General features: G+C 38.9%; 2 protein-coding genes across 2 annotated transcripts; both read right to left on the bottom strand.

Annotated features, from left to right (window-relative positions):
- Positions 1-226: 226 nt before the first annotated feature.
- Positions 227-4559, bottom strand: LOC121995598 (30S ribosomal protein S9, chloroplastic-like). Its single transcript, XM_042549326.1, has 2 exons — positions 4104-4559; positions 227-734 (listed from the first exon to the last, which is right to left on the bottom strand). Exons 1-2 carry the CDS (start codon positions 4476-4478, stop codon positions 447-449), a joined length of 663 nt encoding a protein of 220 aa, XP_042405260.1. The 5' UTR covers positions 4479-4559; the 3' UTR covers positions 227-446.
- A 7360-nt stretch (positions 4560-11919) lies between these two features.
- Positions 11920-15164, bottom strand: LOC121995597 (cytochrome c biogenesis protein CCS1, chloroplastic-like). Its single transcript, XM_042549325.1, has 8 exons — positions 14670-15164; positions 14233-14452; positions 14042-14153; positions 13195-13467; positions 12828-13093; positions 12596-12752; positions 12433-12516; positions 11920-12344 (listed from the first exon to the last, which is right to left on the bottom strand). Exons 1-8 carry the CDS (start codon positions 15076-15078, stop codon positions 12204-12206), a joined length of 1662 nt encoding a protein of 553 aa, XP_042405259.1. The 5' UTR covers positions 15079-15164; the 3' UTR covers positions 11920-12203.
- Between the last annotated feature and the right edge of the window lie 2273 nt (positions 15165-17437).

Genomic DNA, 17437 nt, shown 5'->3' with positions numbered 1-17437 from the left:
TTTGGGTAAAGCAAATAGAGCACCACATGTGAACAACCTATTTCATATATCCAATTTCGAAACATTCTTTCTAAAGCGGGGAACACTCGCAGCAATCCAATAGAAGCTTAGAACTCTAACGAGTTGCAACATTCACCAAACAATGAACCAACTGAAGCAGACTGGAATTACAATGCTACAACAAACACCGAATGCTTTTCCCAGTTCGACTCAGGAGAAGCCTGTCTAAAACAATCCACAACTTGAATTGGAAACCGAGTATCATGCTTACATGATACCAAAATGTTGTTGGAATATGATGGATAAAAAGGTCATACAGCAGAGAGCAACTAGGGTGGTATAGATGCCCTAGTTTTGGAAGCGTGTATTCCCTTAATGTTTGGTAGTATGCTTAGTGCTAAAAATTGACAAATAATGTAAAGGGAGAGTGATTCAGTAATATACTCTTAACGCTTTGAGTATTGAGGAGCTTTTCGAGCCTTCTTTAAACCAACTTTCTTCCGCTCAACAACTCGAGAATCTCTAGTCAGAAGGCCTTCTTTCCTCAAAGGAACCCTGTGGTTCTCACTGACTTTAAGTAAAGCGCGTGCAATACCAAGAGAAATTGCTTGGGCCTGACCGGAGAGACCTCCTCCATGAGCTTTTACGAAAACATCATAGCTGCTTTCATACCCTAAAGTCAAGAAGGGAGTTTTGATGTATTGCAGCCACAAAGGATTTCCTTGTAAATACTCCTGAATTGTATTCTGATTATTAGTAAAATTGTGGCAGCTGCTATGAATATGAATATCTGGATTGAACCATAAAGAAGAATTGAGAAAGTATTTAACATGTATTCCAAACAATAATGTATATGAGCAAGTACTAACATGTATTCCAAACAACATTGGTTTTATTGCTCATATAAAGTACATAGTGGGGAACAACAATTAACAAATACAACAATTCATTTCAAGTAGGATACGATCAGCATGCCACATTAGTCCAAGCTATTTGAGATCGGCTACATGGACTGAATTGAACGCAATCAAAGACTAATATTTGTAACAATCACCAAATACAACATTAAGTTTCAAATATGACAAGCTATGAATGCTATGCTAGTCCAAGACATTTGGATTGGCTACATGGATCATATTACTCTAAGTAAACTATATTATTTGTAATATTCACATCTCTTAAATCACATTTAACTATGTTAGCTAGAATTTCATTGGACTCCAATGTACATACCTTCAACCCCAGTCAATTCAGCTTGTTAAAATATAAAATGTATTGGTAATCATTGAACATTTTCACATTGCGTTAACACCTACACATACATAATATTGCTGCTTTCATATTCTAAAGTCAAGAAGGGAGTTTTGATGTATTGCAGCCACAGAGGATTTCCTTGTAAATACTCCTGAATTTTATTCTGATTATTAGTAAAATTGTGGCAGCTCCTATGAATATGAATATCTGGATTGAACCATAAAGAAGAATTGAGCAAGTATTTAACATGTATTCCAAACAATAATGTATATGAGCAGGTACTAACATGTATTCCAAACAACATTGTTTCTATTGCTCATATAGAAAGGACATAGTGGGGAACAACAATTAACAAATACGACATTTCATTTCAAGTAGGGTACGATCAGCATGCCACATTAGTCCAAGTTATTTGAGATCAGCTACATGGACTGAATTGAACGCAATCAAAGACTAATATTTGTAACAATCACCAAATACAACATTAAGTTTCAAATATGACAAGCTATGAATGCTATGCTAGTCCAAGACATTTGGATTGGCTACATGGATCATATTACTCTAAGTAAACTATATTATTTGTAATATTCACATCTCTTAAATCACACTTAACTATGTTAGCTAGAATTTCATTGGACTCCAATGTGCATACCTTCAACCCCAGTCAATTCAGCTTGTTAAAATATAAAATGTATTGGCAATCATTGAACATTTTCATATCACATTAACACCTACACATACATAATATATATGCATATGTATTATATATATAATGAAGCTTCACCTAATTGCTCGTGGATGGTAGCATTTAGTGTATCTTTTGATAATCCTATAAACCCATCTCAGTAAGATGAATGAGATTCACTGAATCCCAAACAATCTTACTCCCTTCTATTTAAATAACAATCAAATTACCACAATGTTTTCATCCATGAGAAAGACAAAATTTCACACTGCCCCTATGCTTTAATCACTTTGCAAAATGAACTAAAATTTTTGAAATGCCAATTTGCCTCTTAAAATTTTGAAGGATCCTTTCAGTTTGTTTAAGCCAAATTCCATTAGGTCAATTGCCAAACAATTGCACACATTCAAGTGGGAACAAACCACTTGCCACATGGATGCCAGGTGGTGCTGTGTAGTACACCTAACAAAATATGAAAGGTGCAAATCATTTTTGAAAGTCTAAGCTAGTTTTACAAACTAAAGTATGTAGGAAAAAAGAAATTAAGACAATATTAAACCTATACAATCTAACCAGTGCAGGATGTCAAGCCCAACCTGAAGTTTGCCAAAACCTTGAATCGGATAGTGGGAAAATCTTTAATTTGCCTTTACTGAACCCAGCTAGACAATGAAATACCTATGAAGCATCCTACTCATCCCAAACATGTCACTTACACATAGTTACCCAAAATACCCAGCAACCCAATTTAACTTAAATTCTCAACAAATAAAAGGAAAAAAAAATTATGCTTTATGTAGGGAACAAGCTCTAAACCATACAAAACCCAATGCAATTTTGAAAAGTTCAAAATAGATGGTGAATTGTGAGCTTCCCCTAGTAGATTGTCACATTCTACTTCAGTGGCTCCACCAACTTAATTGTCATTGTACCCTTTTATTTTGCAAAATGAACATCATGGAGATGTATAACATATTCAAAACATCATGCAGGCAGCTAGTGAGGTTTATCTGGAGGAAGGTGAGCAATGAATCTCTCAGTTGTCATAATTTCATTGCCTTGTTAGTAAAAGCTATTAGGAGAGACAATGGAATCATGGTAAAAAACTATCTTTGTTTCTTTACCTTTTTCCTTCTCCATAAAAGCAAAATATATATATATATATAAGCCTTGCACATAGTAAGTAAAAAAGTGGCCATAAAACTTCCACGGCCCCCTATGCTTTCTTTCTTGAATCAATTGGATGGTATAAGCAATAAGTTTCCTAGTGGAACCAACAAAATCACATAACCAAACTCAACTATGTACCTAATGAATTAAAGTTATTCCAATCTTTCCAAGATTTGTTAAAAATAGTATTTGGACTCTATAAACACTAGCATGTCGTCCAAAGGCATCAACCTAGAAGTTGTACTTTGTAAATGTTTTCCTGTGCTTCTCAATATAGTTCACTGACATAAAAAATCAATCATAAGATAGCTAAATGAATTCATTTAGTTAGAACTTGGGTCGAAGAGAAAAAGTCTTTTTTCAACACAAAAAAATAGAAGAACGTTTTTCAACTATGTTATTCCAGAATTTTACTGCCTGATTACAATTTTAGGTGGAAGGTCATAGATGATTCAATTTTTTTTTTTAAAATAGGAAAAGATGTTTCAATTAGCATGCTATATGGAGGTTGTTATGATGAACATGTTGATCTTTAGCAGGTAGGAACCTTATAGGCAGGATGAACATCAGTTTTTCATATTGATTAATCCTTTCTATGCCTCAAACGAAGACTGAAAAATTCCATATAACTTTTAACTCCTTAAATTCCTCTACTGAGGCTATAAAATTCAAGCCTTTTCACATTAACAAGATGGATGAGTTATCTCTAACACTTCAAGTACAGGCTTTCTACATTTGATGAATAGACGGAAGTATCAAATAGGTCACAAGATAAACTCAGAAAAATATATATATATCTGGGATCAGGCAAAAGTTGGCCTCAGGAAACAATCGTGCATCACGATTCCTTTCGTAGATGAGATCTCATTAATCATTCAGTTTATTATGTCTCAAAAGTATTTCCACTAGGATATTAATGAACATTCTAAGCAGATATTATAAGTAACTAACAATAGATGGAGGGGGAAAAAAATACAGATATCGGCGAACACACCTGGGCGTCGCGGTAATTGATAACGAACTTCCCGGTTCCCTCTTGGAGAACGACGCGGGCAATGGCGCACTTCCGCCTCCCAGTCCCGATGATCCTCTGCGCGGCGAACCCACCGGGAAGACGGGACTTCACGTACTTCTCAAGGCTCACACCCTCGACCTCCTCATCGGAGACGGAAGCACTCCCTGCAACCGTGCCGACTGGGGTCAGGGAAGAAGAGGCGGCGACTATCGGCTTTTGCCGGCGAGACGAGGCGGCACGAGGAATCCGTGCCCGGGGGAAAGATAAGGTGGACGGCGTGGAGGACACGGAGGTGGAGAAGGACAGAGATGAAGAGAAGGCCACAGTGAGAGAGGAGAGGGAGGAAGTCGCCATTGGAGTTTGCTCTTGGCGAGGTCAGGGGTAACCGACCGGAGTGGATAGGTTTTGAGACTTGGAGGAGAGAGAGAGGTCTGAAACAAACTGTTATATCACATAAAACGGCGTTTTAAAGCGTTATGAATGGAATATATCGATGTTAGTGTAATCCTATGAGTATTTTTATTTCTAATAAGGAAAAAAAATCAAAAGGTGATCTTTATTTTTAAAAATCATTTAAAAACTATTAAAAGGACACTCAATTTTAATTTAAAATTGTTCTAAAATTATTAAATAATTATAATCGAAATTATTTTAATATTGATAAAATTATTTAAATATTAATTGAAATTATTTTAATTGAGTTAAAAGCGATGCAACTTAGTTAAAATTAATCAAATATTATTAAATGAATTCTGATAGAAATTAATACAATTAAAATAGTTTTGACTAAAACTATTATACATTTTAATCAAATTACTTAAAGCAATTTTAATTAAAACTGCTTTAATAAAAGATAGATCTGTTACCTTAGCGACCCCCTAGTGTCGACCCCATAAATATGAAAGGGAGGTTCATGCAAGTACACAGATCATAGGCGCATGACGAATTAAAACTGCTTTAATAACATTAGATAACGGGGGTTTTTCAAAATATAAGATGCCCTTTTAATTATTTTTTTTAAATGAGTTATTTATAATAAAAAAATATAAGGAATTTCTTATTTTCCCCTTTTAATAATAGTATAAATAAAAATTATAAGTTAAATTTAAAGTAAATAAATACTAGTCAGAAATAATAACAATAATGATAATAATTTATTTATTGAATTTGAGGGGGAAAAACAGAAATAATAACAATAATGGTAATAATTTATTTATTGAATTTGAGGGGAAAAAAGAGATAGATTTAATACATGCATATTATTAATTGATGGAATTCTAATGAAAATGATGTAATATTTACTTAACTTTATCAAATAACCCAACTTTTGTTTTTAATTCAGGTATTAAATTGTTCAATCTGATTAATTTGATGATGATCGACCGGACAAAAGTTTTTTACCCATCACTAACGTAAATACGTGAAGTGCGGATGGATTATAGTCGGCCATCTGGTAGGATCAAAACGAACCCTAGAAAGAGAATGAATAGTAGTCGTTGAAAATTCGATTTTAAAATAGATACATAGCGGAAGAATAAGATGAACCAATGCTAACAAATCGAGTTTTTCTTGGTTTGGAATCTTCGACAACTCCTACTCTAAGACCTACACTCATCGAGTACTTTCGTTAGGCAATCCACTAGCAGTTCGCAAAAGGTTACAGGAGTTAAGTACAAAAACTGGAAAAAGTTACCAATAACAATAATAGAATTGAAAATTCTTGATCGTCAGTTATCGGTGGAGTGCAACAACGTTGCAGGAGCCTTTTCGGAGTACCGAGCAAAAAGAAAACTTGTAGTAGTTGTTATTTTGAAGCTCCGGGTCGAAGGCCTTTATATAGGTCCATTTCGGACGTCTAGAACCCCTCCGAGCACCTAGACCACGTGGCTCAGCTAATCGACGCGCTCCACATCAGCTTATGGATGAAGTTTCAGGTCCGGGTGCTTGGACCGACTCCGAGCGCCAGGACCGCTTAGGCATCTGCGACCCGCCCGAGCGAGCTTGGTCCGGGTGCCTGGACCAGCTCCGGGAGCCCAGACTTCTTCTGGGCGCTTGGACCCCTTTTCTTCAGCAGCTTTCCCCTGCATAAAAGGTGTGAGGGATCGGTGGCAGGCTAGAAGAGGGGTTGGATAGACGGCACCTCCAAATACTCGTTTCTTTCTACAATGTTAGTGCGCAAGCGAAAATACAAACAACACAAACAAGCTAAAGACTAAAACTAAGAAAGCAAAGGCAAACCGCTAACACGTTCGTTTAACGTGATTCAGAGATTATGGCTCCTACTACACGGCGTGTCCTTGAGGTGGACGATCCCAATCCGTCAGTGGATTAGCCCCCGGCAAACTCCGGCTATCTCAAGTAACTCCTTGTGGGTGGAGAAACCTCACCACAACACTCATAAACATTTGAGAACAAGTAGACTACTAATTAAGATTTTCCACCACTAATTTCGTCAAGGATAACTAAGCTTCTAAGCCTTGGTTATATAGACCGTGGGTTGAAAACTCCGCCTACCAGTCGACTGTCAAAACATGCAGTCGACTGTCCTCTGTGGAAATTCGACCGTTACATCCCAACGGCTCGATACCAGTCGACTGCTAAAACTAGCAGTCGACTGATCCACATTGACCGAACAAATAGAAGCATTCTATTCGCTCACAGTCCACTGCACGATCGACTGCACCAGCTGACTGCTAAAACATGCAGTCGACTGCTACAATAACGTTACAGTACTGCTACAGTAACGTTACAGTAAAACCCTAAAACTAGGATTTTACTTCGAGTACAATATCTCGTGCACTCGTACCCTCACCCTTATGACTCGCCATTTGACGCTTCTTTGCAGCCTTGACCTCTTGCCTTCAAGCCTACTTCCTTTGGCTCTCGTCCCTCGGATGCATACAAGCCCGCAGTTCATCTCCAATGTCATCCTTCGCGTATGCCTCGAAGTCGCTTCCCTCGGCCCTTGTCCTTGCTGCCTTGTCCATGGTCCCTCGGATGCTCCATCCTTCACCGGACCCAAAGCCGTCAACATGAGTCGCATGTGTATCCTACAAACATGCACACTCACATACACATATCAAATACAAGGGCGAACCTAACTTAAACTCTTTGCCTAAATACCAAAACACATGGTCGCACGGACCATTGTGATTGCTCCCACAATCTCCCCTTTTTGATGTTTGGCAATACGTTTAAGTTAGGGAAAACAAATAGCAAATAAACATGCTAAAAATAATGGACTTACGATGCCAAGACTACACACTTGGACTTACACCGCCGAATGGACTTACGTTGTCAAGGCTACACACTTGGACTTACACCGTCGAATCAAAAACAATGTAACATGCATTTGAACCTATCCCAAGACTCTCCCTACACTTATGCTCCCCGATGAGCTTGGATTTTCCTACAGGGATATTTAAGAACCTATCACAAGGCTCCCCCTACGCAAAGGCACTAAGGTTTTCCCAACTAAACCTTACTTCTTCCCCTTTGCCTAACATCCAAAAAGCTTTCTAACAATATTCCAATTGTTGAAAACTTATCATCCAACTGACCCTAAACTCATGTATTTATCCCCCATGGATCTCATACATCTATACAAGCTGACCCGATCAAAATCCAGTGCCGAAAACACTTTCAGACTGGTATTAGTCGATTGCAAAAAGTACCAGTCGACTGACCTTATCGAAATGAGCTTACAGAGACATTCTATGCTAAAAAACACTGTTACCAGTCGGCTGCTAACTGTACCAGTCGACTGGTACACTATTCATGCAAAAATCAGTCTTTTATGAAACTTCAGAAATGCACTAGAAATTCCACAGACCTCCAAAAAATCTCAAATTTTATGGAGAAGCCTATTTTATCAATGTCTACTTGGGAAAAATATATATATAAATATATTTATCACAAATCCCAAGATTGACACAAAACACAAGACTAACTAAAAAGTTCAATTGAACCTTGACCTAAAGTCTTAGTTTTGGCTTCCTCTTGATGTATTTGCCCATACTAACCCATAATGCATCCTTAGCATTGGTTTATATGGAATATATACATCAAAACCCAATTATCATGCTATATGACTCCAATGTCATATTTCTAAGCATGAAACATAAACCAATTATGTCAAATCTCTAGGTTTGAGACTCAAGTCCGTCTCCAAACCACTTAGCACATTCCATGGCTTATCTAGACTCCCAAGTAAAACCCATCTGAGATCCATTAGCCATGGGTCCCAATTTAACTCTTAGAGCTCCCCCTAGAGCTCTTAACCTTAGTCACCTCCCTAGGTGACTCATCCACAATAGATAGGTCACATCAGTGCACCTCCGGTGACACTCCTACAAACCTAACCTTCTTAATCCTGGACACCTTGTCCTTGATTAATTTAACCTTATCATTAAATGACTTTCCCTTGCCATTTATTGGCTTCTCCTTGCTATAATCATATGCAACCCTAGCATATGACTTTCCTTTAGCATTGGAGACACTAGATCGGTATCCCAAACCCGATCTATCATTGTTGGGTCTTTAGCTACCCAACACCATAACTAAACCCTTAGATCCAACATTGAATCTTTCTAAGGTTTTCTCCAACTTATCAAGTTTTGCATTCAAAACTTGATTTTCCCTTTCTAGGTTCCTAAACCTGGAGTCAACATGTCCACCATGGACATTTCTAAACCTACCCATTTTTCTAGGCATATGTCTCCCCTTCTTGGGATTAATGCCTTGGGCCTCCTTAGGTCTACCATTTCTAGAGTTATCATGAATTGGTCTCCTAGGGTTTTGATCTACCTTTACCCTATTTCTATCATGATATCTAAATCTGAAGTTATGCACGGGTAAATAATAGCAATTATTTTTAGTATGCATGGAGGAATTTAAATTTGACTTCAAATTTAAATTAGAGTTTACCTTACCCTTTACCTTTGGAGCTCCCCCTTGACTCTTGCTTCTCTTCTTCTTCTCTCATTTCTTTAGATGCGCAAGCTTCTTGATATCCCTCTTCTTGGGACATTTTGTGTGGTAGTGTCCCTTCTCCCCATATGTGAAGCATACAATGCACATTCTCCTTTTTTGAACTTCTTTATTCCTACAACCCTTGTTAGTGTTTAAATTAATTTGAATAGGTTTAGGAGTTACTTTCTTCTTACCCAATGGACACCTACTCTTGTAGTGCCCCTTCTCATTGCACCCGAAGCAAATGATGTTGTCTTTTGACTTTATTTCGGTCGAGGTGCTCACTAGGTTGACTTCCAAGACTTCTTCTTCTTCTTCACTTGTCTTGGATTTTCTTCAACCTTTGAGGAGGTAGATGATGCTTCCTCATCCTCCTTCTCCTCCTCAGATGTTGAGCATGACACAACTTCCGTTTGGTCCTCCTCAACTTGAGCAATTAAACTCATCTCCTTGGGTTCTTCTTCTTCTTGTGTAGGTTTAGGTTCTTCCCGTAGAACCATCTTCACCTTGCTCCACAAATCGTGGGCGTTCTTATATTCACCTACACCACTCATCACATTAGACAGTAATATATCTATTAAGATTGATATTACCTTTGAGTTTGCCTCTGATCGTGAGGTTTACTCTTCCGTCCAATGTCGTGGTCGGAGTCTTTTTCCCTTCTTGTCTCTTGGGACTTCGAACGGGTCCTTGATCATCATCATGGTGTCCCAATCCGTGTCGAAGAAGACTTCCATCTTCATCATCCAAAATGTGATGTCCCCAAGACTTCCTCTTTCAAACTTTGGAGGTTCAATCAAACCGGTCATCTTCTTGTATTTGCTCTTCTCGGCAATTAGTCCGGTGAAGTGCGACCTTGGCTCTGATACTACTTATGAGGAATCAGTAGCCGGCTAGAAAGGGGGTTGGATAGACGACACCCCCAAATACTCACTTCTTCTACAATGTTAGTGCGCAAGCGAAAATACAAACAACACAAACAATCTAAAGACTAAAACTAAGAAAGGAAAGGCAAACTGCTAACACGTTCGTTTAACGTGATTCGGAGATTAGGGCTCCTACTCCACGACGTGTCCTTGAGGTGGACGATCCCGATCCGTCGGTGGATTAGCCCTCGACAAACTCCAGCTATCTCAAGTAGCTCCTTGTGGGTGGAGAAACCTCACCACAACACTCACAAACACTTGAGAACAAGTAGACTACTAATTAGGATTTTCCACCACTAATTTCGTCAAGGATAACCAAACTTCTAAGCCTTGGTTATATAGGCCGCGGGTTGAAAACTCCGTCTACCAGTCGACTGCCAAAACATGCAGTCGACTGCCCTCTGTGGAATTCGACCGTTACATCCCAACGGCTCGATACCAGTCGACTGATCCACATTGATTGAACGAACAGAAGCATTCTGTTCGCTCCCAGTCGACTGCACGGTCGACTGCACCAGTCGACTGCACGGTCGACTGCTAAAACATGCAGTCGACTGCTACAATAACGCTACAATACTGCTACAGCAACACTACAATAAAACCTTAAAACTAGGATTTTACTCTGAGTACAATCTCTCGTGCACTCGTACCCTCACCCTTATGACTCACCACTTGACGCTTCTTTGCAGCCTTGACCTCTTGCCTTCAAGGCTACTTCCTTTGGCTCTCGCCCCTCGGATGCATACAAGCCCGCGACTCGTCTCCAATGTCATCCTTCGCGTATGTCTCGAAGTCGCTTTCCTCGGCCTTTGTCCTTGCTGCCTTGTCCACGGTCCCTCGGATGCTCCATCCTTCACCGGACTCAAAGCCGTCAACATGAGTCGCATGTGTATCCTGCAAACCTGCACACTCACATACACATATCAAATATAAGGGTGAACTTAACTTAAACTCTTTGCCTAAATACCAAAACACATGGTCGCACGGACTATTGGGATTGCTCCAACAAAAGGTTGGTCCTAGACAACCTAAAAATAGATTTTTTTTCCCCCTGCAAAACAGAGTTAGCACAACATAATAGAATATAAGTAGTAATTAAACCATATCTCCTCGAGACCAGAATCTAGTCAAGGTCTCAGCTCAGGTTTCCCAAATGAACCTAAACTGGATCGACGTTTGTAGTTCCCTCAACGGGGAATGCGTCCTCACTGGATCTCTCCTACAGTTGCTTACCTTTAATCACTTGTAATCACTCGACTTGCCTCTGACCCACCAGATCTTTCCGCCAGTTGTCAGGTCCGTAGATCCAACTGGACTTCGGTCGATTGTCAGGTCCCGCGGACCCAACTAGACTTCCCGCCAAATATCGAGCCCCGCAGACCTATCTGGATTTCGCACCAGCTATCGAGCCCCGCGGACCTAGCTGGATTTCTCACCAGCTATCAAGTCTCGCGGACCCAGCTGGATTTCAACCTAGTGTCAAGTCCTTACCAGTCAACTCCTATACACTTGGTAGAAAAGTTAGACAAACAATGCATCTAACTTTAATCTATTTGTCATATATCAAAATTAGACTGTTAGTATAATCTGCACCAATACACCCAACATCACGAGTTGTTCAAACACCGTGAATGTATAAACTGCCATGCATGAGTTTCGAACCCTACTGCCTCTTATCATCGCACTATGGCTAACCCAACTTGTTTCATAGCTGCATAGCCAGTCCTCTTTTTATCATGTTTGATGCTCTGCTTGTTTTCTCCTTAATATTAAAAAAAATATATATAGATCCGCTACAGCCCTCCTAGTGTCGGCCCTTTCTCCCCAAAAGATTTAATTAATCCTACTTTTATCAAGCTGGTTTGCTTTTGCTATGATTTAAGCCACAAATTGAGAAATGAAGCAGCCAATTTATGACAATTATTCTCTGTATTTTGGTTTGCTCAATCAATCTATTTATACAGCTTAACAGGTTTAGATAGAATGTTTTTTTTCTATACAAGAGCAACTTGAAATGTATGAGCAGGTATCTTGGAGTTGCAGGTTTAGATAGAATGTTGTTTCTTACTGGATAACCAGTGTAGCATGGATCCTTGCCAGGGAAAGGAGAATGCAGGCGCAATGATAATCCGTTTGTATCAAAACTCCAATCGAGCAACACCAGAAGTGAAGCAAATCATTATCAGCCATTCAAATTTTGGTCGATAGTAACAAGTTCCGGTACTTCATCTAGTAATCCGTTCACCTCATCACGAAACTCGAGCTTCGCCCTGTTGGTCTTGCCTCCAATCACAACTGTTGTTCCATCTTGCAAAGCCCATATCTGCAAAGCTCAGCACCAATAGACTCAATGAAGAAAAAAAAAAGTGCATTTCTTCCATAGCATTAACCGGCAAAGGACACACACTGACCTGCGAATGAGAGAAGTAGCTTATGCAAGTTGTCAGCATCAGAGCACCGAATCCAGCATATACGATGGGCACCCCTGGATCGGTCTGGAGATAGGGAGTGAAAATAATTGATTTTTGTTTGATAGTCTCAATGGAGATTTATAGTTGCAACTGTAAGGAATACCTTCAAATCAAGGCCAGTGCTGCCAATAGCATCTTCGATTACAATTCTTGTACCATCAATGTCGATTGGAAGTTTTGAGCTAGGCCGGCGAACTCCAGCAAATTTGCCTTCTTGATCATACAAGACAATGGATTGCAGATCGCGAGCAAGCATTGATCTGAATTCTCTCCGGAACAAGTCAGTGGATGAGCCTGAGTTTTGTAAATGATATGCAAGATTATAGCTAACTTACATTCCCTTTACATTTGGTGAATCAGCATCGCCGGTAGGTAAGAAGGTTCCAAAAAGCTTCTTTTCACCATTCATTTGTAAGGGAGCCATAGCCAGATTGAAAGGACCTTCACCATTCTTTGTAATTTGGAGCGCTGAGAATCCCCAATCAGTCTGGTAAATTGTTATTCCCCTGAATCTTAGAGGATCATTTACCCGAATGGTTTTTCTCGTCAGTTCTTTTCCATCAAGACTGAATAGTGAAAGATCAGAGTAAAATTGTGACACCTAGATAACCGAAAGAAACATACAGGTTAACATCGCAGGAATCAGAAAGAATAAGGATACAAAAACTTGAAACATAACTTGAGCATGTTCTGATGAACTACCTCTCCACTATCATAGTAATCCATGTAGAATCTGTTAACATGAACTTCAGTGTTGAAGGATTGAGTAGGAAAAGAAAGAAAACCATTGGGATTCATAGTGTCACCCACAACGAAATTAAGTCCCTGGGGAACAGTCACAGAACCATGAAAGCTTCCAGCGGCACTGAGGGTACCTCCTACCATGATCAGAAGCATGGATATATGCACACCAATAGGAGCAAATCGGCCTGCCATTCCCTTGAAAGCATACAAAGATGGTCCTTTTAGAAAGACCTGCACAATTAGAAGCTAGAACTAGTTATGATATGAGAAAATTGTTAATTGAATTATATGCTAAACCAAGTTTTTACAAGATCATTTTGTCTACCCACGCCCTGCCTTCCGGTTTATAAAATATGATTGTGATAAGTCATTTGTTTGTCAGTGTGTGATATTTATTTTTACCAGGAAATCCAATTTAGGATTACCTATCTATAGCACCAAACAACACGACAAACATCTAGCAGCATGCTCAAAATAAATAAAGTTCTAGTTACTTTGTCAAATAGAGCGTCATTCATCGTAAATTATACATCATTCATGAGATTGCAATTCCTATGTTGTCTACTCAGAATCTAAAAGAGTGAAGAATTCATCAAAGATCATTCACCGAAAATGTTTGAATGCGAAAGTTGTTGATAACATGGAAAATCTTCAACAACAATGGTTAGCTCCAGAGAGGAAATACTAAGACCTAACAGTTTACTGCTCCATCAGCTAACTCTGTAATGTTTTAAGATGTTCCAACAAATTGCAATGGCATGTGTATCACTTGCTAAGCCAGTGTTAAAACATGCTCTGTAGTTACCTCATATCCTGCACCCATCAAAATAATTCCCAGATCCTTGACAGATGCTTTTGGAAGGGAGTCTGCAAAATCTTGCCTGCGAATGGCTTCGGCAGAGTGCTTGAAAGACCATCTGCATATAAAGAAGTAAGTAAAAGCTCTTGTCAGAATGTTTAGTAGAAGCTTCTGCGGCAAATTCAAAGGAATTGGACCTTCTAGCAACTTTAACAAGAGGGATCTGGGTTGTGTATGTACAAGCCATTAGTGAGCATGCTAGTAGAATCAACAGGCCAAGAAAAACTGGAGACGTGAACATATGATCAAAGCCAAGATTAAGGACCCATCTCCAAGTAAAAAATCCAAACATTGGATTTTCCTCCGGGTATTTCTGGAAGTAGTAATCTGGAGCCTCTCCCTGATCGATAACCGTACCTAATAATTCAAAATGAATACAAATTTAAAGCATTGCTAATGTTATTCAAAGCAATTCTTGAACATTCTGTTCCCATTTATTATTCAATCATTCCTGCTGCCCCAATATCAATCGTGGAATCTTGACATCAACAATGCCAAGGGAAGGAGAAATATCAAGGTTGAGAAAAACTAAGGAAGATGAATAGTCCATCAAGAGTAGTGATTGCTCGCATACCCAAAGCCATCAAAGCGGCAATCGTGAACATCTCCGCAATCGCCAAGGGGAGGTTCGACAGGACCGCCAAAGCTCTCTTCAACGACTTCTGGAAGAAACCCCACGAGGAAGCTTCCCGCCCAGGCTTCCCTCTCCCATTGCCGGCCGCGCCGCTCCTCTCTTCCGATAGGGGAGGCGGCGAGGAACCGAAAAGAATGATCTTTCTGTTCGCATTCTTCTTCTTGGCGTTGGTCTCCGGAAGTGCTTCTGCCTCGAAGCTATCACGGGAGGCTCTCGGCCGGCAATCGACGATTCTAGTGGCAGCGCGACGGCTGGCGACCAAAATCTGAGCATTGACGTCGGAACGAAGGGGAAAAGAGGAGGATGCCGTGAAAAGGGCTTTGTGGGGGTTTAGGAGAAGGGAAGACATTCGCAGCTCCGAGAGGAGGTGGAAGAAGGTTGGGTTGGATTTTGCTGAAAGGTGGGATTTTTATTGGGGCGACAGGAAGACACGCTGATGGATAAGGAGGAGGGACTTGCAGGCCCCAATTTAATCTATTTTGTATTATAAATTTTACAAGACTATCAAATACTTTTGATTAAAAAATTTAACGACTTATGGTGGATTAAAAATGGCGATTGATTGTTTCCTCGTAATTTCCTTCTCCTTTTGGGATTGGGATTGGAAATGACGATTAGGTAATCGAATAAAACTACATCCATTGATTCCTGATTAATCCGCCAGTTTGATCGTAGGTAAGAAAAAAAAAAAAAATCATGTCATGGTGGGGACGATCGCTGGTGGACTCCCTCCGCGTCGCCGCCGCCGCCGCCGATGAAGAAGAAGAGCAAACGACCAGAATCACAAGCACGGATGAGAAATCCTATGATCCCGTGGGTCATCTGAGATGACATGGGGCGGAAGTTGCTGCAAGGAGATCGTCGGGTCGAAACTCAGTGGTAACGGGGGAATAAATCTCCTATCCCTGTATCTCATCCGATCTGTCCCATGTTAGCTCGGGTGCTACGATTTACCTTCCTCATAATGACCGTGGATCCGATGTGAGGACCCTGGAGGCGAGGGTTTCACCTTTTTTAATGCACGGATGAGAAATCCCACATCGGGGAGAGCTCAAGCCGTAGACGATGATGAGAAGCAAGAGGTAAAAGTATACAGGATTTAATCAAATCAAAAGTAGTATCAGACTTAAGATTATTAAAATAATTTTATTATAATTATTAGAATAATTATATTATTTATTAATAAATTAATTGAATAAATAATTTTCATATATTATACATTGTAGTGTTCTTCGAATAAATGCTAATGAATAATAAAATTGATTATTGTTCTCATATTCTTTCATGCTCTCATGCACTCTTCTTATTCTTCTTATATGGTATCAAAGCCAATACTCTTTTTTTTTCGCGACACTCTCGGAGACATGCCTCAAGGTTGAATCATTGAAATTCTAGATTTCTTGGAATAGTTTAAACTTCTGCTGCAACAATTTATTTTATTATTAAAACTTTCCACTGTCTGCTATCTGTCTCTCAACATCTTTCTCTAGCTTTATCTTTTTACCAGCTAAGTCATCCATCTTTCTCTTTTTTTTTTTTTTTTAATAACCCTATCTTCCCTTCTTTCCCTCTCCCACCTTGACGTCGGAACCCTACTATCGCATCTCCTGTAGAATCCTACTATCCTAACATTTTTCTTTTATTATTCTTTTTTTTTTCTGGCAAAAATAAAATAAAATCTCCCTCCTCGTCTTTTTTTTTTACTTAACATAGACTTCATCTTTTTCAATTTCATCTCAAAATAATTCCTTTCCGCGGCTAGTCACGCTCATCCCACATTTTGTTCATTTTTTATTTTATTTACGGTTTCAAATAATCAACAACATCAGGACCAAAAGTAAAGTTTAGAATAATGTCAAATCTACCACATCATTGGACATATTGAAAATCAATGCTCTAGAAGATTTAATTGGTTATACACTCGGAGTAAATGTCAAATTTGCCTCAAAATTAGACATATGGTATTTAATGTCCTAGGCGAGTTCACTCAAATTTCATTGATGGTCCTACAACTTCAAAATAATATAATTAACTATTTCACAAGTCTATCCTAAAGTCCTCTCATTTATGTCTAATCATCGTAAACCCCCAGAGTTTTCATCTATATAATGGTATATTGACACTGGAGTAACACATCATGTCACATCAGATTATAATATCCTTGCAGACTTAAAGTTATTTATCACTCAGATACGATTCAAGTAGGCGATAATTCAAGTTTGTAAATTGATAATCTTAGAAACACATATATTTATTTATCTAATCATACTTTTCACATACACAATATCTTTCATGGTCCATCTATTACAAAAAATTTACTTTTCACGTGTCAATTTTGTTTTAACAACAATGTCGTGTTTGAATTTCATCATAATTATCATTATCTTATACAAAAATATAGGAACAAATACTATCTTATTTCATGGTGGTATAAAAAATGGTCTCTACTATCTTCAAAGTTCTTCCATTAAAGTTTTTAGTGATGAATGCACAAATAAACCAACTTAGCATGCTCGACTTGGTCATCCTTCTCTTCGCATTGTTTAGACGATTATCAATAAGTATGGTTTACCTACTTCTTTCACCTCCTCTCCATTTTATTCATGTAGGACATGCATGGAAGCTAAAAGTCATAAGTTGTCCTTTTAGTCTTCTTGTCATGTTTCTAGTTTTCTACTTAATTAATATCTAGCTCCAAAGTAGTACTA

Source organism: Zingiber officinale, chromosome 6A, assembly GCF_018446385.1.
Source record: "Zingiber officinale cultivar Zhangliang chromosome 6A, Zo_v1.1, whole genome shotgun sequence".
Lineage (NCBI taxonomy): Eukaryota > Viridiplantae > Streptophyta > Magnoliopsida > Zingiberales > Zingiberaceae > Zingiber > Zingiber officinale.
The sequence above is the reverse complement of the archived record's forward strand: the minus strand, read 5'-3'. Positions and strand labels throughout refer to the sequence as shown.

Coding starts and splice junctions, on each gene's coding strand:
- LOC121995597 (XM_042549325.1), bottom strand. CDS start 15,078: ATGTCTTCCCTTCTCCTAAACCCCCACAAAGCCCTTTTCACGGCATCC. Junction 13,468..14,041: donor TGATGGGTGCAGGATATGAG/GTAACTACAGAG, acceptor CTAATTGTGCAG/GTCTTTCTAAAAGGACCATC. Junction 12,753..12,827: donor TCACCAAATGTAAAGGGAAT/GTAAGTTAGCTA, acceptor GAGAGAATTCAG/ATCAATGCTTGCTCGCGATC.
- LOC121995598 (XM_042549326.1), bottom strand. CDS start 4,478: ATGGCGACTTCCTCCCTCTCCTCTCTCACTGTGGCCTTCTCTTCATCT. Junction 735..4,103: donor TCAATTACCGCGACGCCCAG/GTGTGTTCGCCG, acceptor AATACAATTCAG/GAGTATTTACAAGGAAATCC.